At 38.0% G+C, this 26,461-nt stretch overlaps 1 protein-coding gene across 1 annotated transcript in view; it reads left to right on the top strand.

The window, feature by feature from the left end:
* scn12aa (sodium channel, voltage gated, type XII, alpha a) overlaps positions 1 to 26,461 on the top strand; it is a 76,659-nt gene that overhangs the window by 26,116 nt on the left and 24,082 nt on the right. The window contains exons 5-15 of the mRNA XM_067452782.1: positions 977 to 1,105; positions 3,897 to 3,988; positions 5,437 to 5,679; positions 6,200 to 6,263; positions 17,112 to 17,253; positions 17,344 to 17,541; positions 17,791 to 17,967; positions 19,207 to 19,557; positions 21,293 to 21,422; positions 21,798 to 22,036; positions 24,635 to 24,808. Coding sequence (XP_067308883.1) covers positions 977 to 1,105; positions 3,897 to 3,988; positions 5,437 to 5,679; positions 6,200 to 6,263; positions 17,112 to 17,253; positions 17,344 to 17,541; positions 17,791 to 17,967; positions 19,207 to 19,557; positions 21,293 to 21,422; positions 21,798 to 22,036; positions 24,635 to 24,808 — 1,939 coding nt within the window. The remainder of the gene's footprint in view (positions 1 to 976; positions 1,106 to 3,896; positions 3,989 to 5,436; positions 5,680 to 6,199; positions 6,264 to 17,111; positions 17,254 to 17,343; positions 17,542 to 17,790; positions 17,968 to 19,206; positions 19,558 to 21,292; positions 21,423 to 21,797; positions 22,037 to 24,634; positions 24,809 to 26,461) is intronic.

Here is a 26,461-nt window from a genome sequence, read left to right as displayed (position 1 = left end):
CTTCAAAATGTGTACTGAAATGCTAAAAAGAGTTTTCATCTTAATTTAATGCTTTGCTAAGGTCCTGATAACCACATTGGTAAGAGCTGCTTTATCTTCATAAGCCTGCTGTCGCCACTCTGCCTGCAGCATCAGGAATGCCACATTCCCATGATGTCACTTCCTGTTATGTTTTGAGGAGCTATAACATTGCAGCGCATTCGCACGGGAGCGTGACAGTGTTAAATTTGAGCTAAAGCTGTGTAGCACAGGTTTCCGGTGTCTAAGCCCTGGCCTAGATTTGAACAGATAACCCAGAGTTTCTATATGCACTGATTATGCCTCGAGATGCTTTAATACAAAGCCACGATGACCCGGCTTGAATAAAACATTATATGCATGCATGAAATACATTTTAAGAGATTGAATCTGAGCATGCAGCATGTGAGCAATTCACCATTGGCATCAAAATAATCAATGTTTGAATGTTAAATATTTATGTTTAAAGGGGTCCTACTATGCTTTTTTTTATTATTTTTTTTAAACTTTTTTTTGTGTGTAATGTTGCTGTTTAAGCATTAAAAAGTTCTGTAAAGTAACAAAGTCCCTCCTAAGGGAGTTTCTGAACTCCCTCAATTTATAGTCTTGAGTTTTCTTCCATCACACATCACAATATTCCTCATTTAAATAATTCCCACCCAAGCCATATGCAAAATGAAGGGGTGGTGTCTGGTTGAGTTAGTTAGTAGTTTGTTGAAACTGGTCCAGCTGACCAATCAGAGCACATTGTGCTTTTTTAGAAGGAGTTGCTTCATAGAGACAGGACAGACTAGGAAGAGAGGTGCTGCAACAGTCAAATATGAGAAAAATAATGTGTTTTTTGAAAATTCAAACATAGCTATTCTTGACAAAATCAAGACATAATAGGCCCCCTTTAAAAAAGTCTAGTTAGTAGTGACTAGTAACGCAGCTCATGTTTTCTCTTGTATTCTTTCAGGTACACATTCACTGGCATTTACACATTTGAGTCTCTGATTAAGATCTTGGCCAGAGGGTTCTGCATCGAGCCCTTCACCTTCCTTCGAGACCCATGGAACTGGCTGGATTTCAGTGTCATTGTCATGGCGTGAGTGTGACATTTTCCTTTTTTATTAATGAATAAAGACTGAAAAGAAAGTCTGTTCTGAAAGCTGTGGTTTAGAAACAAGAAAAGCCTGTCATCACTTACTCACCCTTGTGTCATTCCAAAATTGCATGACTTTCTTTCTTCCCTGGAAAACAAATGAAGAAGTTTAGCTAAATGTTTGTGCTGCTCTTTTACATTTAGTTCCCTTGGCACTGTTGTGATTGCTCTGTTAGTGCGGTTCATTTGAATAAGTGTGAACGCTGCCGCCTGAACCCTGGTGTGCACCAAACAAGAGGACGAGACGCTGAAAAGATGGGTCTCGCTCCGCTTACAAACCACTTTGGTGTGGTTCGACTGAAATATGAACACAACACAGACCAAAGACATGTAAACCAACCAAAAACAGGAAGATGTGACCCTAAACAGGATTTTTTTCTCTTTATAGTCATGATATTGCCCATCAGAGTTCAGTACAGGCGTCAGACCCGTGTCTCCTCACAGCATATGTTGGTTTGTGTGTGTGTGTGTCGGAGGGATTCCTGCTGCTGTTTTGACTCCTTTACACATTTTATAAGCTCTTCACGAGTTGGTCAAAATAACATCATATGTAGCTATGCCCACACAACGAGCGTATTTAGCCACACACAGCATTGTTGATGTTCGGTAAGTTCAGTCTTGAAATAGGCAATATGTCATAAAAGCCGACCAAACAGGATGTGAACGTATGCCTTTAGGTTCGGGGATAAAAATGTTAATCTGAACGCTAATCAGACCAGGACTAATGTTTAAGACTTGCCAGAAAGTATCATTTTAGTAGTTAATTATTTATATTCCAAGTCTTACAATTGAAACAAAGTCTTAAAATGAGAAACAGACATAAATTTAAGTTATTATTCACTGAAACGTTCACTGTCCGACAGCATATATTCCCAAGAGATGCAACAACTCATGGAGCTGTCTGTGGTTCTGAACACCGAACCAAGGAGACTGGAGTTTAATTGGAATAGAAAGAGGGAGGAATCAAGAAAGATGTAAACCAAGGGACACAGGTATCCAGAAAGAGATTTATCAGGTGACCTAAATATCCAGCATTTACAGCTCAGCCAAATCAGAGGAGTGGATTAACTGAAAGAGAGAGACAGACTACTGCAGGATGAACATTTCCCTTCATTAACAAACCGTTTTAGTTTGTCCTTCCAAACTGTTTTCAAAGTTTAGAGGGTTTATCTCTTCTCATGCTTTGCATCTTAACTTTTGTAGGATCACATAAATGTCAGATGCATTCTTTCTCAGGACACCTGGACATTTGTGACATGACTTACTACAAAAATAAATAAATAAACAAATATGGATAACAATATGAATTATTAATAAATGTTTATTATTTTGATTTGACATCTTTAAACATGAATTATATATATATATAGTATATACAACCTCGAACAACAACAACAACACATTATATTACACTGTATCATTACTTATTTAACAAAAATAAAGCCAAAAGTGGAGAAGCCGTATGTGACAAACTAAGCACACCCTATGCCTCCTTGGCATTGCGTGAACACACACCTGATGCTCCAGACCAGAAAACTGCCAAAATATATATACACTATATCGCTAAAAGTTTTAGAATACCATGCCTTCAGATGCACATGAACTTTAATGACATCTAATTCTTAATCTGTAGGACATTGATTGGCAGTCATGTTGGAACCGGAAGTGGCCATTCAGTGAGTTCAGTGAAAAACACCACTGCATCCCACGCGGGGGATGTAAGGCTTGGATGCAGCTGCTACGCACTGTTATTGAGCTAATCTTAAGGCCACACAAAGTTTAGAAGTTTGTAGCTATTGACTGTGCACCTCAGCATGCGCTGACCCGGCTCTGTGATTTTACATGGCCTACCACCTTATGGCTGAGTTGCTGTTGTTCCCAATTGCTTCCATTTTGTTATAATACCACTAACAGTTGACCATGGGTGGGCACGCACGCACGCACATTACTATTATTACACACACTATTTTTTTTATTTTAAAACATGTTTATTATTATCTTGCATTATGTTGTGTGTTCTGATGATGTTCAATTATTAATTCTTAAGTTGTCTGTAAGCACACATAGTGGAAAAGTCTGCTGCTAGTTTTTGACATCAAAATATCCGCTGTGATTGTTATTAATTTAGCAAAATGGTCAAAGCCCAATAAGCCCATAAAGCCCTGCTGATTAGATTATTGTGCTGGCTCTTTGTGTAAAGTCACGAGGGGACAGAGCTGATTTCAGATGTCACGTCCACTGATGGCTAAACACTTAACTAGAGAAATACCATGGTGAAATGGAGGCAGCATATGAAGTTTTTATTTCAAAGATTTTAAAGTATGCACAGCATCTGTGAAAGGCTGTTGATTACCACATTAAAACATTTGAACAAATATCCCGTGTACAGAAAAGCCCTTATAATAGAAGTTTAGAGTAACTTACACATGATATGCATAAGGATCAGGAAGGGTTTTTCCATCCACAAGAACAAAACCTGACATTCATCCGCCTAAAAAAGTCCTATAGGTAAAAAGGCAATTGGGAAATTGTATTAGATCAAAAGACACATTTTTTTTAAAGATAGAACTGATAGAAGCATTAAAATAAAAGCTGCACATATTAAACACCCTCCTAAATGGTGTCCATTGCAGTCAAAATTGTCTTCTAATGACTATAAATCAATGCCCACAGTCTGCACTCTTTTGAAGAGTTGGGCTCAATCGAAGAATGACTTCAGTCTTTTTCTTTCCAGGTATGTGACAGAGTTCGTGGACCTCGGCAACGTATCAGCGTTACGGACGTTCAGAGTTCTGCGTGCTCTAAAAACAATATCAGTCATCCCAGGTGAGGGACACATTCAGGACCACTATCTGCTTTACTTTCACTAGATCAAGTGATAAGTTAAAGGGGACCTATTATGCAAAATTCACATTTACATGGTGTTTGAACATAAATGTGCCTGCAATGTGTGTACACAACCAACCAATGATGGGAAAAATCCACCAATTCCTTTTTTTAAAACCCCATAAATCCTAAGCAGCGTCTCAGAATAAGCCGTTTGCAGATTCTAGCATATGTGATGTCACTTTGCACAGGCCCCACCCACGACTGCTGATGGACTCCGCCTTATTAGCATAGACCCTGCCCTTAGTGAGCTGTATGTTTATCTCCTCGCCAGAGCGTTTAACAGCAGCGTTCAAGAAAGAAATGTATTCTTAATAATAAAGCTATTCAAGTTATTCAATCAAAAGCGGTGAGTGATTTTCAGTTTTTCTTTAATTATTTGAGTCATATTAACAGCATATATAGCATAGCTACTGTATATTACAATCCTGTCACATACACAGATCTAACATACATATGTGAGTTCTTTCCCTGCTGTTTACGTTCACAGACATAACTGACTGTGTTTATGCAAATTTTTTGCTTTTGTGTATTTTGCTTCTGTGTATTTGACAGTTTAAGCTCAATAAGATGTAAAAGAGAACTTAGTTTAATACTCACGGGACGCGCCGCCTGACGTCCAGCTTTCTGTGCGCTCAGAAAACCATATATCAGAAGTTTATACTGATATTGCTTTGAAACACATGCAGATAATAAACGTTCATGATGGAGAACAACTGCAATGTCACCAAACAGATGTTTTAGTTTTTGGCTGAGTATCCGAAGCACGAGCTGTACAGGCTCCGCCCTCTTGTGGACAACAGGGCAGGGAGCAGCAGCTCATTTGCATTTAAAGATACCTACAGGAAAACAGCATGGTTTTACTTCTGCTCAAAAATGGGAATTTACATATAATAAATAACCTGTGGCGTATTTTGAGCTGAAGCTTCACAGACACATTCTGGGGACATCTGAGACATCTTGTAAAAAGGGGCAAGCTCAATTTAAGAATAAAGATTGGTCTGAGGAGTCTGCTCTGTACTTTCCACTGCACAAGAGGTGTGATAAACAAGCATTATTTGAATGACTCCGTATGCATTTAGATAATTCAGCCAATTAGACCACAAGAGGCGTGATCAACAGGCAACGACCCATCCGTCATTGCGTTAAATTTGCCAATAGCGCACCAGGTGGATAGCCCGCCAAGTCTGTGATTGGTTCCCACAAAAGTGTAACATAAGCAGTAGAAATAATGTACGGGTTTCCAGACTGAGTTGCAAGGAGAAATCAAATCACCGGCAGATCATGCTGGGGTTAACCAGTCTATGGCATAATAGGTCTCCTTTAAAATGTATAATATTTTGTATATATTTTAATTCAATATTAACCTTGTTGTTTTACTTCTGTAGGTTTAAAGACCATTGTCGGTGCTCTCATCCAGTCGGTTAAAAAACTAGCGGACGTGATGATCCTCACTGTTTTCTGTCTCAGTGTCTTCGCTCTGATTGGTCTACAGCTCTTTATGGGCATCCTACGCCAGAAGTGTGTCCGTAGCCCCGCCCACTGTGTTAACTCCACCTACCCCGGCAATGGGAGCTTCGTTTGTAACAATAAGACATGGCTGTCCGTCAAGGACTTCTTAACTAATGAAGGTTCCACTGATTTACTTTGGACATAATGCTTTATATTGTAAATGTCACAGTAGGGGTGTAAGGATTCATTAGTTTTCTTGATGCATCAATTAAAAATACTTTATTGCATAAAACTGCACTTTCTGTTTCAGCAATGCTCATTTGCATAAAGTTGAGCTCAAGTTTACCACATGATTGTTTATATCATCACAAAAATGTAAACTGTACTCGAAACTCTGAATCCAAAACAAAACACTCTTGCATTGAACTGAAAACCAATGAATCATGAATCAAACAGATTTTCTGTTAATCTAAGGATTATAACCGTACAGGTTAATATTCAAATATTGCACAAGGTTCAGTGATTAATGCTGAGAACAAATCAATAAAACTCACCAAGATAACTTCTGTCAGTCAGTATTAGATTAACATGCCAGCTTCTGTTAAACTTAGTACATAGTGACGTCTGCAATCAAATGGAACAGCTATTCATTTCTGAAATGTAAAATTCATTGAATCGTTCTCACTCTTGTTCCCTCAGACAATTTCTACAAAATTGAAGGATCCAAGGATGCCTTAATATGCGGATTCAGCAGCGATGCTGGGTAAGTCATCTGACTTATTAAATTGGGCAAACCCAAAACGGTTTTAGAATGTGAATTTAGAACTTGTAATTTAGAATAAAGAAGTTCTAAAAGATCTATCTTTAGACGCTGCAAGCTTCAGCATGGCCTTATGTAGATATTCACTCAGTATCACGCTCGAAGCGGTTGACCAATCACAACACACTGGTCCAGCCGACCAATCAGAGCACATTGTGCTTTTCTGAAGGAGGGCTTCGTAGAGACAGAACTTAAATAGGGGTGCGTTTCCCAAAAGGATTATTAGCCAACTATGGTCACAAGTTCTGTTGTTATCAGCAAGTCTGTGTTTCCTGAAACCATAGTTCCAGCAAACATTCGCAAACAGTTTCACAAACTTGTGAGGCTGGAACGACAGCGTTCGACCTGTGGTCAGAAGCAGAGTTTCTTGTTTGTATGACGTGAACTTTAATAAAATAATACATCCTTACCTTGAGCAAAATAAGCAAGCTGACATTCAGTAAAATCTATATCTTTCATTTCATGAACTGGCTTTTTTATTTTTTATACTGTTGTCTGAGGTCAATTAATGACGTGTGTGTGGTTTTTACTTTCAAAAACATCATAACTATTAAGAAATAAGCTATTTTCTACACTGGTTTTGAGGCTCAATTCTGAATGCTGGGTTTTGATGGGCGCCATGCGAGACTTGGAAGTAAACGATTGTATTACATGGCCCGCACCCGCACGACCGGAGAGACACTGTGAGTGTGGCGTTTCTGTTGCGTGTCAGCCGCAGGGCGGCTGCGTGGTGTTTTCTCTGTCTTTGCACACCAGAAGCGTGTCTGACGCGCCGCTGCTGCTGGTATTGATGTACAAGGGTCTATTCTATGCAAACTCCAACCCGTTAATATGTGAGCCGAAATAAAAACGGACACACAGCCGAGACACTCACGGCACGCTTCCAGGGTGTCCCTGGCCTAAGCACGAACCGCGTGCTCACACACACACACACACACACACACACACACACACACACACACACACACACACACACACACACACACACACACACACACACACACACACACACACACACACACACACACACACACACACACACACACACACACACACACGTAACCCCAGATCATGAAAGAATTTCTGTCGTCGGGCATACGTTTTGGTCTGGTACATCCCTGGGACTACTATTACATATAAAAAAGACGTTTTACTCGCATAAAGCAAGGTGTGTTCAGGAGCACAATAAGGCCTCTTTAAGTCTAACCACTGTAGTGGTCAAATTACAGCAAAGGCTTTAAAAGAGCAAATGTATTTATTTCTTTAGCCATTTACATGGGCCATATAATTAGAATCACTTCGTTAAAAGAATTAGACTTTAACGGAAACACTTTATCATGTACAATCCATGAACACTCAGTGGGGATTTTTGTTTGTGCATAATCAATCTCAAGGCAATAATCCGTTGAATTAAGAGTGAAAGTCCTTCATTGTGGGTCTCACTAACCATCTCTGTCTCTGCAGTGTGCAGGGACATAATCCTGTAAATCCCAGAAACACTGTTCAGACCGGAGCCACAGGATGATGTTTGTGGTGCCAGGGCTAGTTCAAGGATTTCATTGTGCTAAATACTCAACTGTGTTAATGTGCAATTCTGCACTGTTAGGCTGAAGATTATTAACGATTGAGAGGTTTAGAAAGCATAAGAGAGAAATTTTGAGAGAAGTATTTTAAAAATGCCCACTGGACATACAATTAAATGAGTATAGAATCAATTTTCTCTCCAAAATTGTTAGTAAATTTCACCATTGATATTATATTATTTCACCATATATATTATAGAGTATATAATTGTTCAGGCTCTGAGAAATGCTATCCGATTTAACTAAACATATACGAAATAACATCTAGAAATAAACAGCTACGTTTGATCTAGATATACATGTGTAAAAACAGATCCATTTTAGTTCACTTTTCAGTGAAAGGTTCTTGAAATAATCTTTTTCCCCCTTAGTGTGAAGAACATTTAAAAAATCTGAAGAACCTTTTTCCACTGTTGAATGCAAAGGTTCCATGGATATTAAAGGTTCTTAATGGAGCCATCAATGCCAATCAAAAACCTTTTTTACAGTGTAGCATAGGGTTTTGTAATTACTTGAGATCATTCAAAGGTTTCACTTGCTTTAATAACCACAAACCTCATCCTACAAGCCCTTATTACTCGTATCAACCTCACCCAGTAAGAACAAACAATGATCTCTGTTAGTGTTTGTCTGTCATCTGGATTTGACACTTTCAGATTTCCCATAACTGTTCTCCTCGGCTCACGGCACACATCACAGAGAGGATTTCCCATCTACATTCCCATCTGATCCATCCTAAGCCCTTCTGTAGGTTTGTTAATGGCTGTTTTTACGACAACAGAACATTGGGGATTAGCACTGTTCTTTTCTCTCTCTCTCTCTCTCTCTCTCTCTCTCTCTCTCTCTCTCTCTCTCTCTCTCTCTCTCTCTCTCTCTCTCTCTCTCTCTCTCTCTCTCTCTCGTAAGTAAAAGGAGAGAGAGAGAGAATGAAATGTGAGATACAGACAGGAAACACTCTAAATGATGTTTACATAAGAACGGATCAATTAATTAGTACTCTTGTGCAATGGAATTAGAATGCTACTGAGTGAATGCTGCTTCTATACAAGCCTTTATAAGACTTCATTTGCATTCAAATATAGTCAAAATGCCACTATACCATATTTTAAGGAAAATAAAAGTCGCAACTGACTGTAAGGTGCACTGGGTCAAAATTGCTTTGTTTCGGAAATGCATTTCAAATACTCACAATACAACTAAATACAGAAACACACTGCAAACACTCACAACACAACCAAATACAGAAACACACTGCATATACTCACAACACAACCAAATACAGAAACACACAGCAAATACTCACAACACAACCAAATACAGAAACACTGCAAACACTCAAAACACAACCAAATACAGAAACACACTGCATATAGTCACAACAAAACCAAATACAGAAACACACTGCAAACACTCACAACACAACCAAATACAGAACACACTGCAAACACTCAAAACACAACCAAATACAGAAACACACTGCAAATACTCACAACTCAACCAAATACAGAACACACTGCAAACACTCACAACACAACCAAATACAGAAACACACTGCAAACACTCACAACACAACCAAATACAGAAACACACTGCATATACTCACAACACAACCAAATACAGAAACACACAGCAAATACTCACAACACAACCAAATACAGAAACACTGCAAACACTCAAAACACAACCAAATACAGAAACACACTGCATATAGTCACAACAAAACCAAATACAGAAACACACTGCAAACACTCACAACACAACCAAATACAGAACACACTGCAAACACTCAAAACACAACCAAATACAGAAACACACTGCAAATACTCACAACTCAACCAAATACAGAACACACTGCAAACACTCACAACACAACCAAATACAGAAACACACTGCAAACACTCACAACACAACCAAATACAGAACACACTGCAAACACTCACAACACAACCAAATACAGAAACACACTGCAAATACTCACAACACAACCAAATACAGAAACACACTGCAAACACTCACAACACAACCAAATACAGAAACACACTAGAAATACTCTCAAAGCTGTCATCAAGCATTTTCTCTGAATTACTTAAAGGGGTTATGAACTGAGAAATCTTCTTTCCCTTGGGCTTTTGATATATAAAAAGGTCACGGTAATATGAGAATATTCTGTAAGTTTCAGAGCTGAAAACTTCCTTGTTATTCAAAGAAAAGCTTTTATTGACACTAGGCCCAGAAAACAATCAATCTCAGAATATGTCAGAATATGGACCAGGGCTCGCAAAGTCCAACACCCTTTGTGTGTGTGTGTGTACAGTTCACGGTTATATCCACTGATCAGGCGGGCCAAGTAATAAAAAAATAACATTCCAATCAATTGTGGGTGGATGAGAGATATATCATAGTGTTTGTTTGATAAAGACATTTTGCAAGCCCTGTGGGTGATTCATTCCAGTTGCAGTTTCCCCACACGCTTTCAAAACAATTCCAACATGTACTGACAGGAGAGCTGAAGCTCATTAAATATGCAAATCTTATCCAATCATAGCAATGGGCGTTTACTTCCAAGTCTTCAGTGCGGCACACCCATTAAAACCGAGCGTCCCAAAACCAGGGTAGAAAATGGTCCATTGCAGAAGAAAGAGAGTTTCAGCTGGCGATGAAATAACTAGGAACAGAGTGTAATTCGACAATTATTCTTATAAATTAGCTGTCTGAAATAAACAAGAATCACCTGGACCTTAACTTCATGTGAAGCCAAATTGGTTAGATTAGTTTCATTTAAACTGGGGTTGGCCAAAAGGTTTCTTCAATGCAAGTCTAAAGCTGTGTCTCATTTCATTTCATTACGAAGGCTGCGTCCTCCAGAGGACACATACTGTGAAGGATGCAGTATACAGAGTGTCCTCATTCAGAATTAAACGAGACGTCCTTCATATGACAGGAAGTATCACGTTGCTATGCCAACATGTTCAGCCTTGTTGCGCTCTCACGCCAGTTATATGAATGAAAATTATTTATAACTTGAAAATGACTGAAATGTTTCTTGCCTTGCCAGCAATGTCCTGTTCTTAATGTTTAAAAAGCACTAAACACCTGTAATCCTGTTTACCACAACTATCTGTTTGAGGTAATACAGCTTAAAAAACAAAAAACAAGCTTGAAACTATTTATAGTCAAACACCACATCTAAGTATGTATATCTGGCGGTGGTGCCATTTTTTCAAATAATATTAACAAAAAAATGTGATGGTTGTTCATGGCGACGCAAAGAATTGTGGGTTATCTGCAGCAGTAAAGGATACACCTCATGCACAATCCAAATTCCTGTAAAAGAAGAAGAAGGGCGCATTCGAAGGTTGCATTTCCAGTGTCCTACTCATTTATTTTAATGACACAGCCTTATGACACATGCAGCCTTCGAATGCGACCTCCGGAGGATGCAGCGTTCTGCATTGAGACACAGTTTATGAGATTGCTGCCAAGTGAAAATAATAAGCCTGCCCACTTATATAAAATATATAATAATATCACACCTGTGTCTAGAGCACAATTGGCGCCACAGTTTATGTTTAGCAAAAACAAATATATGTATGATTAGCCTTCTGTCAAATGCTTGGATACTTGCCAAATTCTTAAGCAGCTGATATAAAAGGTCAGCACTTACATGTGAGTGGGCAGAACCATCATTTCAATCACTGTTACTATAGAGACCCGAGTACCTCTGTCCTCATGGCAACCTAAATCCAGATTACTACACACAATGAATCTGTGAATTGACAGCAAACTGGTCCAGACCTAAAGGAAAGGAAAACCAAAAAATAATCTCTCAGTTGTTTCTCTTATAATTTTGCTCAAGTCTGCAAAGTCTCACAGGAAAAGCTTATTGCTTTTTTTTTATAAAGCTCATTAGAAGAAATAAAAGAAGATAAGACAGTGGTTGCACAGATATAAAATTATAGCCTGACAAGCCAGACCCACATCAAGATGTTTGGTCTGGAAACTCACCATTGACAGCTCAATCCGAGGGGCGGATAAACGGTTGTCTTTCAAACTCACTCAGCACGCAATTGGATAGCGCTACAACCAACCAGAGCAACGAAGATGAAGCGGAGTTTGTTGATAGATTAAACTTTCGCCGTATCCGGTCAGCAAAACTCCAAACACATCTTCCCTTTTTAAGAATGACTTCAGTGCCGTTCTTTGTTCTTTTCTCAGAGAAAAGCTTAACTCCAAGTCTTCCAGAGTCGCGGTCAAAGCTGATTCGAAAGACCGCCGTTCGCCAGCTTCTGTGTTTACTAGAAGCACGCAAGCGCAACTCGGCCGTCATTATGTTAAGCCCCGCCCACCGACTCTATACACGATGTGATTGGCCTGACCAGAGTTTGGTTTTTACAGCTCAGAAGGGTATTGAGAGTTGCTAGATTATATTTACTGCCGCTAGGGTGCATCTAGATTTCTAGGCTAATAAAATTAAGTATAGAGATATAAAATTATAGCTATACTACCATTTAAAAGTTTGGGGTGGTGTTTTTTGTAAAGAAATTAATTTTTTTCAGTAAGGATGCATTAAATTAATCAAAAAAGCCAGAAAAGACATTTATAATGTTATAAATGATTTCCATTTCAACTAAATAATGTTCTTTTGAACTTTCTATTCATCAAAGTTATTTTAAATTGTAATACTATTTTACAATATTACTAAACTTTTGAATGGTAGTGCATAAAGGCATGCACATATTCTCTCATTATTGCCTCTTTTTATTCTCCTAGAATTTTAGGATAATCATGAGATAACTTTCTGCTTAGCAAGCCCAGTACTGGGAGATCTCTTATCTTGTTATTGACACCGGTTGTATCGCTACAGTCACTGAGCATGTATTGTATTATATAAACCTGTGTGTGTTTGAACACATTGTCAGAGAGATCATGATTGTGCGATCTCTCTCTCTCTCTCTCTTTCTGCCTTTGGGCGAGAGGTTTACAGATGGCCTCGTTTTGCGGCTCTGCTGTCCAGCTGTTGGCAGTTCCATTACTAAATGATCCCTCTGTCAGATTGACATGCGTCTGTCCTCTGCTTGGCCTGTCACTCAAACTTAATGTCACCATGGTAACGGAGAGAAAGAGAGGATAGGCTGAGGTCAGGAGGAAAAAAATTTAACTGCAACTCGATACCCATCTGTTTACTTATAATCTTTTTTTTTTTTTTTTTTTTTGCATGTGACTCTTGTGCTTAACCGAGATGGTTTTCTCTCTATTTGAATACACTTTAAAAAACAATAACATTCAAGAGTTTGGGATCTCTGTTTTTTTTAAGAAACTCGTACTTTTATTCATCAAACACACATTGGGCCCTATTTTGCACCCGCGCAAAGCGCGCTTTTCCCTCCACAGAAGCACGTCCCTAAACTAGTGAATGAACTTGCGCTCCCTGGGCGGTTCAGCGCAAAAAAGGAGGCGTGTTCCGGCGCAAACAATCCCTGGTGCTATTTTGCTGTTCCATTAAACAGTTGCGCCACTGACCAGAAAAAACCTGGTCTAAAGTCAGTGGCGCGTTGCGCGTTGTTCATTATGCTATTTTAAGGGCGCATGCTTGACCATAATGTATAGCGTGCACAACGCGCATACACTTTGCATACAGTTATTTTTGCAAATCATAAATTGTTACACAAAAAAATAAATATTAACACATTGTGGTGTGCCACGAAGATGTGAAAAAATAGGCGTAAATCTAGCTTACAAATTATTCAGGCTTATTGTAGTAATTAAGGATCAGACCTGTTTGCCCAATAGTGGCAAGACATATATGTATATAAGGACATCTGACAAATTGGTTTTTCCGTCAAGAACCAGGAAAAAAAATCGACTGAAAAAATAAAAAACTGTTTAACCGACGCTATTTTGGGTGGGTTTCTCCCATCCCCATACAACACAACTTCTCTGTCTTTCACTCCCTTACGAAAGGAAAATATATTTACCAATATATTAGTTGAAATATATTTTAATATATTGTAAATATATGGAATAATATATTGATGGTATTATAAAATATATTATATATTCATGTAATATATTGCAAAATATACAAATGATTGCCGCTTTCAATATATTGCAATATATTGAAGGATATAAATATTAATTCCCATATATGTTAATATATTTCCGAGCCATTTATCCCGCTGGGAAAATAGCAACAGCGCCGAGACCCGCCCACAAAGTTACTTGCGCTTTGACACTTGCGTTTCAGATCGTTAAAATAGGGCCCATTAAGTTGATCACAAATGAAGGTAAAGAAATTTATATTTCTAATATATGCTGTTCTTTAGAATTTTCTATTCATAAGCACCTTGAAAATGATCACTATATTAATTAAATCATCATATTAGAATGATTTCTGAAGGATCATGTAACACTGGAGACTGGAGTAATGATGCTGAAAATACAGATTTGATCACAGGAACTAATTCTGTTTTAAAATATACTCAAATAGAAAACAGATGTTTTAAATTGTAATACTATTTTACAATATTGCTGTTATAATTGCAGCTTTGGTGAGAAGAAGAGACGTCTTTCAAAAACATAAAAATCTTACTGACCCCATACTTTTGAACCGTACTTAAATTGTACTTTTATTTATACATCATGGTAGTATTTGTTGTACGGCCCTATATGTTTAATTATGCATTGTTGGCATGTTGCTATTTTGAGGAACTGAAAACGACTGTGCCATTGACCAACAAAAACCTGCTCTAAAGTCGATAGCACAGTATATTGTGTGTTAAGTATAGACGGGTTCAGAACGCCTGCACGCACAGCTTATTACACACACAGGGACGCGCAGCAGCACACAAACATTTGCAAATCTTAAAAATAAAAGGATTCCTCTCTGGAGAAGTGTTCAGGTGCGAACACAATTGACTTTTAAAGGTAATGGGAGATGAGACTCTGATTAGTTTATTGCACATTATACCCAAAACACACCCATGATGAGTAATTAAGAGATAGGCACAACCCTTTTAGACATGCGCCTGGCGCACCAACCCTGTTTTCCATCGTTAAACTAGCAAAAGTCGATTCGGTCCGACATAAGTGCACCTGTGCTTCAGACCATGCGCTCAGATCGTTAAAATAGAGACCTGAAAGTTTTGAATGCTTATATCTTCTAAATGTAAATTGTGTCATTTTTTTGGAGCCCACTAAAAAGATATTGTTGGTTTAACTTAAAAAGGTAAGTTGATATAATGAATGAAATTGGTTTAATAAATAGAAACTTAAAATATTATTGTATCTGAACCACATAAAAAATGCGATAAATCATGAAAGTAGCACACTTTGGCATGTTTCACTGCGTCATCAGAAAACACACAATTACCCAATATGCATACAATATATTTTAATAATAATTGGATAAAGGTTGTCGCTTCTCAAAAATGTTCATTGTATTAAAGGGGTACTTCAGCGCTGGGAAGATGAATCTGTATTTAAACTGGGTCATCAATGCAGTAGAAAAGTGAAATTATTTTTGAATTTGGTGCCTCCTAGACTGAGAAAAGACAGAAAATGTATTTTTGTCCCATGGGGATGAAAGACTACAATTCCCAGAATGCTTCGCTGCCCTGTGAGGCCATTCCCAAAGCCACCAACTTGATCACTGTGACGGAGTTAGAGAAGACACTACAATTAAAAACTGAACGTGTCTATTTAATACAAGCCTGCAGTCTCCCTCTCATTTACTGAAGCTTTCGCGCCTCGATCGCCCCCCGGTGACCGGTCCCAGTATAGCCGCCCCTCTGTGTTTTCTAATGGACGCGAGGCAAACTAAATAATAAAATTACACTTCAAATATTTTTTCCCCAAAGTTAGTTTATGTCACTGAAGGCAGTTATCATCACGATGATTTCATTTCAAGTGTTCGTTTTTAAAATAAGTTTAGTCTGAGTTAGTTATCTGATGCTATAAAAACGGGGGGTGTGACGTCATGATTGACAGGTGAGACTTACGGCTTCTCTGAGTGAAGTTGTCACTGAGGCACTAACGGACTTTTTTCGAAATTTTTGGGAGCAGATTGGAGCTTTAGTTTTAATTTCTACATTTCCATAACTGTTTATTTCACACCAACATAATTAATTGTTCTGCATCTGCGAGAGTGTGGGCGGGCTTTTGATATCGCAGCTGTACTTCCTGCTCTACTTCCTGCGCTCTACTGCACAACTCCGGTCCCGAAATCGCTACTGCGCAGACTCGGTCCCAAGATGTCAGCGCCGTGCAGGCCGCCTAAAAGCTTCAAATCTGCCAAGCGGAAACGGATGATGTTGAGTCGTCCATATTTTTTTACGGTCTATGGTTTAATATAATGAGTGAGTCACCGCGCGATCACAGCACTCAGCACTAACTGCAGGAGTGATGAGAGCTGAGGTAATCGCGACTACACTCGCGGCATTCATTCACAACGCGAGTTCAGTCTGGCGCATTTCAGTTTATGCCTTTGCAAGCTTAACTTTCATAGAAATTAATTTGAGAAGTTAAAAGACTTACATTGCTCACCATAGCTCCGTTTAAATGAGTGCCTGTAGCTGCCAGCTGAGCTCTCCCTGCAAGGTGAGTGTGACCGCCCATCCCCCATGCGCAGATTCAAAACATGCGGAAATGGCTCCCTCTGCTGGCTGTAGTCTTTAGCCTTTGGGCAAACATTCCTCCTATGATGCAAATATCGTCTATTTGCATCATAGGAGGAATTTTTCCAGAAATAAAATGCATAAATCTCTTGTCTCAGGGGGATATGAGGGGGGAAAGCACAATCATTTGAATATACTCCAGGGTTTCTACTGATATAAAGCCATATGCTAATCGCTGAAGTAACCCTTTAACTCAATTTTTTATTTCAATGAACTCAAAATTTTAAGACAACCAGGTAACTTATTATAAAAATATTTTTTTAAAGTGTACTAAAGCCAAAAAAACTTGATTTCATGGGGACTTTAAAGGGCACTGTATGCCAAAAAGTATGCCAAAAATGTTCCATATAAGGAGAAATTGTCTTAAATGATTGCCTAATACTTTTTGTGTGTGTGAAAATATGTTCTAAGCGCCTGACAGAACCCTTTAAGGTTCCATTTAGAACCTTTTCTTCAAAAAACGGTAGGCTATATGCTCTTATGTCTCGCATTATCATTCCCGCTGTTAAATATCTTTATGTCTGTTTCGTACACAGGAAGTGCCCTGATGGGTTTGACTGTCTAAAAACAGGTCGGAACCCAAACTATGGCTACACAAGTTTTGACACCTTTGGCTGGGCCTTTCTGGCTCTCTTCAGACTAATGACACAAGACTACTGGGAAAACCTCTACCATCAGGTACAAGTCCTGAAATCGAAGAAATATGAACCTTTTATCATAGAGACTAATTATTATTCCAAACCTCTGAAATCTTCCTCTCCATGGCAGACGTTGCGGTCAGCAGGGAAGACCTACATGGTTTTCTTTGTGCTGGTGATATTTCTGGGTTCGTTTTACCTAGTGAACTTGATCCTGGCTGTCGTGGCCATGGCGTATGAGGAGCAAAACCAGGCGACCATTGCAGAAGCCTGGGCAAAAGAAAGAGAGTTTCAGCTGGCGATGGAACAGCTACGCAAGGAACAGAGTGTAATTCGACAACTATTCTTATACATTAGCAGTCGGAAATAAACCTGGAACTTAACTTCATGTGAAGCCAAACTGGTTAGATTAGTTTCATTTAAACTGGGGTTGGCCATATTAAATGTTGGTAAGTTTCTTGATCATAATAAGGACCAGAAAAGTACTAGACAATTGTCACTCTCATGTAAAACTTTAAATTCAATATAATCGTTAGACTTTGCTTATAATAACAATAAATGTTTGCATTTGTGTTAGGCATTAGCAAAACAGCGTAGAAAAGATGCTGAGATGGCCCTGGCAGCGGATTTATCTCCGTCAGCCTTCTCTCGGAAAGGCTCCGTGAAAGGCCAAAGTAGAGCGAGATCCCACAGAATGCTGTCAGAGGAGATGGAGGACAACGCTTTTCTCAAAGTTGACCCTTTTGATGAGAAAGTAAGTGTTTCCAAACTATTTCAGAACGGTTTTATATATATCTGGCCTAAAGGAACACTTAAAAAACAGCATTTATTAATCGCAGTTCATGTCAACAAATGCATTAACTATGAAGAAAGGTGTAAGAAAAATACACTGGCAGTCAAAAGTTTGATATAAATTCAGATTTCTTTAAAGAAGTCTCTTGATACCCACCAAGGCTGCATTTTAAAATAAAATCAAAAATACAGTAAAAACAGGAAAACTGTGAAAAATTATTTGAATGAATTAAAAAACGGTTTTCTATTTGAAAATGTATTAAAGTATAATTTATTCCTGTTGTGCAAAGCTTTAGAGTCACATGATTCTTCAGAAATCATTCTAATATGATGATTTGCTGCTCAAGAAACAATTATTATTATTATCAGCGCTGAAAACCGTTTCTGCTGTAAATTGTCGTTGAAACTATTATACTTTTTTTCAGGATTGATTAAATATAAAGTTTAAAGAGCAGCTCTGAAATGATTTGAAATGCAAATCTTTAATATTTCACAAAATTATGCCTTATTCTTCTGTATTTTTGATCATATAAATGTAGCCTTGGTAAGACTCTTTCAAAAACATTAAAAAATATGAATTATTCCAAACCTGTAGTCAAAACTTTATATTTTTGAAGTTTTGCAAGAAGCAAGAAATTCATATTTTTATTCAGCAAGGATATGCATTAAATTGATTCAAGTGACAGTAAAGACATTTATAATGTTACAAACTATTTTTTTTTTCTTTCAAATAAATGCTGCTCTTTTTATATTTCTATTCATCAGATAATCTTGAAAAAAATTAAGCAGCAACATTGATAATAATAATAACAATCATTATTAATTGATTACTAATGTAAATTAATAGCAAATCATCATATTGAAAGCATCATGTGACTGAAGACTGGAGTAATGATGCTGAAAATTCAGTTTTGATCGCTGTAATAAATTGCATTTAAAAAAATATATATTCAGATAGAAAAGTTATTTTAATTTGAAATAATACTTCAAAATATTACAGTTTTTACTGTATTTTTGAGCAAATAAATTAGCAGAATAGGTGAGCAGAAGAGACTTCTTTCAAAATAATCTTAATTATTCAAAAAAAAAATATTTCCAAATGATTAAAAAGTTTAGACAAAAATAGCGAACTTAGTTAAAAATGTCTTCTGTCTATATGATTATTTGTTTTATCATCTGCCTTCTGACTCCTATCCTCCAGCCAGCTCACCCTCTCCTCGCCACTCTCTCCTCCCATCCTCTGAGCACTCGTCGTGGAAGCCAAATCAGTATCTTTACCTTCCGGCCGCGCAACAGTTCAGAGGCCGACTTTGGTGACGACGAACACAGCATCCATGATGATGGGCGGAGTCGAGCGGGCTCCATGGCGACGCCGTGGCACAAGCGGCGTACGGGCAGCATCAGGAGTCACTCCTCACAGGTGTTCACACCCACCCTCACTCTGAACGGCAGGCTGAACGTTTCTTTGGACCAGAACGGCATCACCAGCATTGGCCTGCACACCCCAACCTCTTTTCCAGCGTTCAGTATGGAGAGGGTCAAGGAGGGCACGGTATGGTCTTATCTGCATCACACCAGTTTTACATCAATTAAAAACCTGTATGTTTGTCCTCCAAAAAACACAAAGGTAGTCATCAAGAAGAATGTCCAGAGAAATCTATTAACTTAAATTTTTGGAAAAGAGCAGAGTTCCAAAAGTTAATAAGGAATGCATTGCAAAACTTTCTGTGAAATAATAAGCACAGTAAAACAGATAGACAAAGTGAGAGGAAAGTATAAAATAAAACGGTGCAATATGTATTCTTGGCAGCTTGTGTGGAATGCCGGGATATGTATAGCGCTTTTACAAAATGCATTGATTCAAAACAGCTTTAACATCTTAAAAGTGTCATGAACTGGCTTTTTTATTTTTTTATATTGTTGTCTGAAGGTCAACTTATAACGTTTCGCATGGTTTTTACATTCAAAAACATCATAACTAATAAGTAATAGGCTATTTTCTACACTGGTTTTGAGGCTCTCTCCTGAACGCTGGGTTTTGATGGGCGGGAACCACTGGAGACTTGAAAGTAAACGCCCACGGGTAGGATTGGAGAAGATTATTGAATATTTAATAAGCTTAAACTCTGAGTTCACGGGAGGGATTGTTTTGAAAGTAGAAACCGGAATAATTCTCTGACAGGGCTCTCAAAACTTATTTATCAAACAAACACAACGATTTATCTCTCATCCACCCACGATTGATTGATTTTTTTATTACTTGGCCCGTCCGATCGGTGGATATAAGCTCGAACCGCACACACAAGCGCGGGCGCGCTCTTCAAATCTTCCTCACGTCCTCCAGCTGTTGAGCGATTGCAATGTGTTGTGTGATATCTCTCCGACCAAGTAGCAGTGCTTCGCCTGTGCTTCCCCATAACATAGTCCCAAGTCAATATCTGCCCAGGAAATCGCCTAGTCTTAATCTGCATCGCTATTTGTACTCGGTGTGAATACGAAGGCCATAAGAAGTAATTAAGTGGGTGTTTTTTTGTTTTTTTTTGGATCACTTTTACTCTGGACATGCTAGCTGGCAACACAGGATTCCATTCATTATGCTAAGCTAAGCTAGCGGCGACCCTGCCAAACTAAAACAATGCATCCACTGAGACAAAAATGCATTTGCCCACATATCTAAATGTAGGAAAGAAGTTGAATAAGCCCTATTTCTAATATCTACATTTTGCAATGATAAAATCAATCAAGCAGTTGAGATTTGCTTTATAGTATACACTCACCCAAAGGATTATTAGGAACATCTGTTCAATTTCTCATTAATGCAATTATCTAATCAACCAATGGCAGTTGCTTCAATGCATTTAGGGGTGTTGTCCTGGTCAAGACAATCTCCTGAACTCTAAACTGAATGTCAGAATGGGAAAGAAAGGTGATTTAAGCCATTTTGAGCGTGGCATTGTTGTTGGTGAGAGATGGGCCTGTCTGAAATAAACAGGTAAAGTTGGATAAAATATATATCCAACTTTAAATATAGAGCTGTTCGATAATACAGTTTACATTTAACAATACAAGTTATGAGATTTGCTTTATAGTATAATCTGCTTTTCACGAGTGTAGTGTATGTATCCAGGTAAAGTAATATACACAATATATCCACCTTTTAATATATTGCCGGGTGATAATATAGTTTACATTTTTTAACAGAATAACAATCTATGTATCTACCTATGTAGGCAGCAGACAATGAGGTTCACTCAATTTGATGTTTTTATGTTGATTTTGATTGACAGGAGCTAATGTATCAGAATGAAGAGACCACTGCAGCTGCCAAGATGACTGTCGACATGCAGGAGGAAGTCCCGCCCCCTCACAGGAAGAGAGGACTGAGCTCTGTCAGCTTCTTCAGTGACGCCATGGACGGTGTGACGGACTAAAATTATTCAAGAAAAATAAAAACAGACACAAATGAGAGATTTGTTGACATGCTGTAAGAGTTTCAATGTGGATATCAGCTCAGCTCAGTAGACATAGAATAGAAATGTTTGAGATCTCTAACTTTTGATTGCAGACTTTGGTACCTTGACAAATCTGAGCGCAATTTGAGACCGTTGAACTCTCTTCTGAAACTCTTTTTCTCATGAGACATCTTTGATTGCCCTGCTGCTGTCAGGGAGAAACATTTTATCTATTAAAAGATGATGAAAAGATTATGATTTCAACTTAAATGCCTAAAATATCAATCATCAGCCAAATGTCCTTAATGTTACTTTTTTATTGTTTTTCATCTCTGCTTAGAGCTTGAAGAGGCCCATCAGAAATGTCCTCCATGCTGGTATGCATTTGCGAAGAAGTACCTGATCTGGACATGTTCTCCAGCCTGGCTGAGAGTGAAGGAAGCGCTTAAAGTCATGGTTATGGACCCCTTCCTGGACCTTGCAATTACCATTTGCATTGTTCTCAACACTTTGTTCATGGCACTGGAGCACTATCCCATGACAGATGAATTCAACAGCATGCTGAGTGTTGGAAACCTGGTGAGAACAATTACAGTAAAAGCACTCTTAAAAACGTGGTTTGTTTGAACATCTCAACCAGCTCTGTTTCTTTGCTTCTTCTTTATCTGTAGAATGAAAGGTGATGTATGTAAGTTTTCGATTGTACCGAAGGTTAAAAATACTTCAATATGTTTTGAGATATTTAGGAAACATGCTGCGTTCACATACTTCTTTCTCTAAAAAAAAAATACTTTGAAATGTTCGTTTCTGAGTCAGAATGTTTTTTGTTTTGATCTGTGTGATACCGCACATTGCCAATTTACCCAATAGTATTTTTCAACACCTCTGGTTGCCAGCTGGCAGAAAACATGCAGTGAATTGCAGCAATGGGAGCCAGCATACAAGCTGGATCATAGATTGCAGATTCTATCGACCTAAAAAATCCTAAGAAACATTAAAACGTGATATCAACTCATCATGAATCAATAAATCAACTTAACAACTAACAGTTCAGTATGTAAGTCTCCTCACCTTCCATTGTCAATTGCACTCGTTCCTGTTTCTTGTCCTCAAACTGGCAACCCGTATGAGCGTCGAATCTGAGGAGAAGCGGGGCAAAAAATATTTTGAATTTGGACTGCAGTATCCATTTCAACCACTAGCTGTCATTCTTACATACTTCTCCTTCTTCTTCTTTCGGCTGTTCCCTTCAGGGGTCTCCACAGCGAATCATCTGCTTCCATCTAGTCCTATCCTCTGTATCCTCTTCTCTCAGACCGACTACCTTCATGTCCTCCTTCACTACATCCATAAACCTCCTCTTTGGTCTTCCTCTTGACCTCCTGTCTGGCAGCTCTAACCTCAGCATCCTTTTACCGATATATTCACTCTCCCTCCTCTGAACATGTCCAAACTATCTCAACCTGGCCTCTAACTCTTTCTCCAAAACATCTCACATGTGCTGTCCCTCTAATGTACTCATTCCTGATCCTATCCATCCTCGTCACTCCCAAAGAGAACTTCAGCTCTGCTACCTCTAGCTCTTCCTCCTGTCTTTTCCTCAAACCACACAACATCGCTGGTCTCACTTCTGTCTGTACACCTTTCCTTTCATTCTTGCTGGTACTCTTTTATCACACAACAGACCTGACACTTTTCTCCACCCATTCCAACCTGCCTGCACACGATTCTTCACCTCTTTTCCACACTCCCCATTTGCTCTGGACTGTTGACCCTAAGTACTTAAAATCCTGCACCTTACCTTACATACAGGACCTTTAAACTATCACTCAACTTTGCAAAATTGGAACATCATAATAAAAATATTAAAATAAAACATTTGCGGATAAAGCAGCATTTCCATCCCATGTGTTCAAGAGAGCAAAATGGTCACAACATATATAATATAAATGGAAGTTGCTGCAATCGGGGAAACTAATATGGCTCTTTCTATATCATAAATGACGTGCAGATGAAACATAATAAACACAGTTATATCATCTTGTGTTTGGATGACGGTGTTCAATCATGTGAGACGCTTCTGAGGGAATTAAACCAAATCATTCTAATGACAGACTTTGGCTCACGAGTTTCAGAATGACCAAAACATCATTGAAATGTTGTGCAATGAAGAACAAAAGAAGTCCTGCACAATATCAATACTTGCAAACAATATAAAAAAATCCCTTAGAATGCTGAGGTATATGCCTGATGAAGGTCATGAGGCCAAATAAAAATATTTATATTATATTATTATCGTTTATAAAGTATTTATAGTGTGTAGGACTTCCTTTTTTTCCCAGGTTTTTTACTTTTTTCTGAGCACCTATCTATTACCTGCAGGTGTGCGATGATAATTGTTAAATGAGATATTGTGCAATGAAATTGATCCGCTGGTTTGTCACTTCAACTGTTTAGGCCAAGTCATGTGAGATATTTGTAGCGCATCAATGGATTCGTTCAGTAAATGTGTTTCCATTGTATCTTCCATCCATCTTCTTGTTGGATAAAAAATGTTTCTGCCTCAACTGAGTGCAGTTTTGTATGTGCATTTCTAGAATTTATGCACATCTTGGTGTTTCCATCCAGTGTTGTTTTTTATGCGATATCCCAAAATGCACATAAAAAGGGTAGATTGAAATAATGTTGAAAACTGTTGTTATGCTTAATACTTTTGTGGAAAATGTGATCCCTTTTTTCTGGATTCATTGATAGAAAGTTCAAAAGAACAGCATTTATATTCATTTATAACATTTCACAATAGTACTGCTTTGACTATTTTTGGTAAAAAATAAATGCAGCTTTGGAGAGCATATATATTTGGTATATATATATATATATATATATATATATATATATATATATATATATATATATATATATATATATATATATATATATATATATATATAATACATTTATCCAAAGCGACTTACATTGCATTTAAGGTACATTTTTTACATTATTGTCAGTTCTTGCTTTCCCTGGGAATCGAACCCATGACCTTGGTGTTGCTAGCGCCACACTCTACTGGTTGAGCTACAGGAAAGCCATTATTAAAATATAATATAAAATATTATTTCAAGCGTTTGATCTGTAGTGTATATATTTAATTTCAATGTTGTTCTTGCTTACCAGGTGTTCACTGGAATCTTCACAGCGGAGATGATGCTGAAGATCTTTGTTCTGGATCCATACTATTACTTTCAGCAAGGCTGGAACATCTTTGATGGAATTATCGTTTGTTTGAGTCTGATGGAGTTGGGCCTTTCCAATGTGGAGGGTCTGTCTGTCCTCCGCTCATTCAGACTGGTAAGTTTCGAGTTTCGACTCTGCTTGGAAACAGACATATTCAATTCTCTAGATTAGACAATAGTGGAGATGGGCATTATGAGAATCATAGCAAAGGAGACCTGTGAATGTTTTTGAGTGAATCATTGAATCAGTTTTGATTCAGTTAAAGGGTGAATTCACTGCAGGGCTTTTAATATAAGTTGTCTAACTATTCTGTAGATTAGAGACACAAAAAGAAATGCACTTTTGATTTTGGCGCCGCCCCTTTTTGAAGTTTGGTTTGTAGTTTTAACAAAAGCCCTGGAGCTGTCAAAAGTCCACCAGCTGCAGTGTTGCCAAGTTTTCCTGCAGAATTGGGCTACTTTAACACTTGCTGTGGGCTGTTTTTCATGTCCGCGGTTGAAGTGACCCCAAAAGATATTGTAACAATACAAAGCTGGTTGAAAATCACCAAACTTATGCATGAACTAAATCAGGCTGCTTCAATGAATTCACTTAATGCGTCATTTTTTGCTGCTGAAGGTTAAATCAAAAATGTTAAACATCTCTGTCATAAGACTCATACAGATCCTGAAACTAATTTACTGTCATTAGAAAACTTAACGGCGAACTAAAATGCAATTATTAGAATCATGAAAATACTCACTGTATTTACTTTTATATTGCCAAAAAAATTGTGCAAATATCATGAATATTCAATACACTGCTTTAAAAATAAAAATGCATCATAAAAATGCTTAATTTCACCCTCAATGATCTTGATTTTTGGCTCTTAAACTGCCATCAGTTTTTCTATCTGTAGTCTGTAATAAGGAGGCATGATTGCATTTGACACACACTGAATCCATTAGTGCAGAAAGCAGCAGTTTTAAATATCAATACATCTGTATTTATGTGATTAAAAACACAGTACGCATGACAAAGGTAGCACGCCGAGTCCGTCTGAACTTGTATGCCCCCCTTGAACTCAAGCGTCTTCATTCATTATCAGATTAAAGCTGCACTGAGCTTTTAACATCCCTTTATATTGTGATAATAACAACTGATGCTAAGCAGTGCTGTGTGTATGTTGAAAATTCAGCTTTCTTTTTTCATGGCTTCACCCACATGTGCATATTTGGCAGAGCAGTAATCCTTTATCCATTAGTGAGATTAAATATGCTAGAGTTGGCATCTCAAAAAGTGGACTACAATTTCTTTTAGTTCAACATCAGTCACATTACAAACTGAATATAGGTCATGCTTTAGCGTAAATAAAATGACCAGTTAGGTGAATTTACTTCAGAAAATGTGTCTTTGATTGGCTTCCAAAATCTGATTGTTTGCAACTAATAAAATATGGTCCCCTAAATGTTCCAAAAACATCTGAATGTTCTGTGAAGGTCTGCTAAATAATGTCCCCGAACCCTTTAAATAACTCCACATCATGACCGTCTCAGAACATTCTGGGAACGTTACTAGGTGACATCCTTGACACCAGCGGGGACGTTCTGAGAAAATAACATTTCCAAATAAAATAAACGTTCACGAGAACGTCCTGAATTGGGAAGGTCCGCCAAATAACCCAAAGCCTTTAAAGAACTCCACATTATGTGTGAAGTTATATATATATCTTGGAGCATTATAGGAACATTATTAGGGGAATTCGTTCTGGGAATGTAACATTTCTAG

Source organism: Pseudorasbora parva, chromosome 9 (genome assembly GCF_024679245.1).
Source record: "Pseudorasbora parva isolate DD20220531a chromosome 9, ASM2467924v1, whole genome shotgun sequence".
Classification (NCBI taxonomy): domain Eukaryota; kingdom Metazoa; phylum Chordata; class Actinopteri; order Cypriniformes; family Gobionidae; genus Pseudorasbora; species Pseudorasbora parva.
The sequence above is the reverse complement of the archived record's forward strand: the minus strand, read 5'-3'. Positions and strand labels throughout refer to the sequence as shown.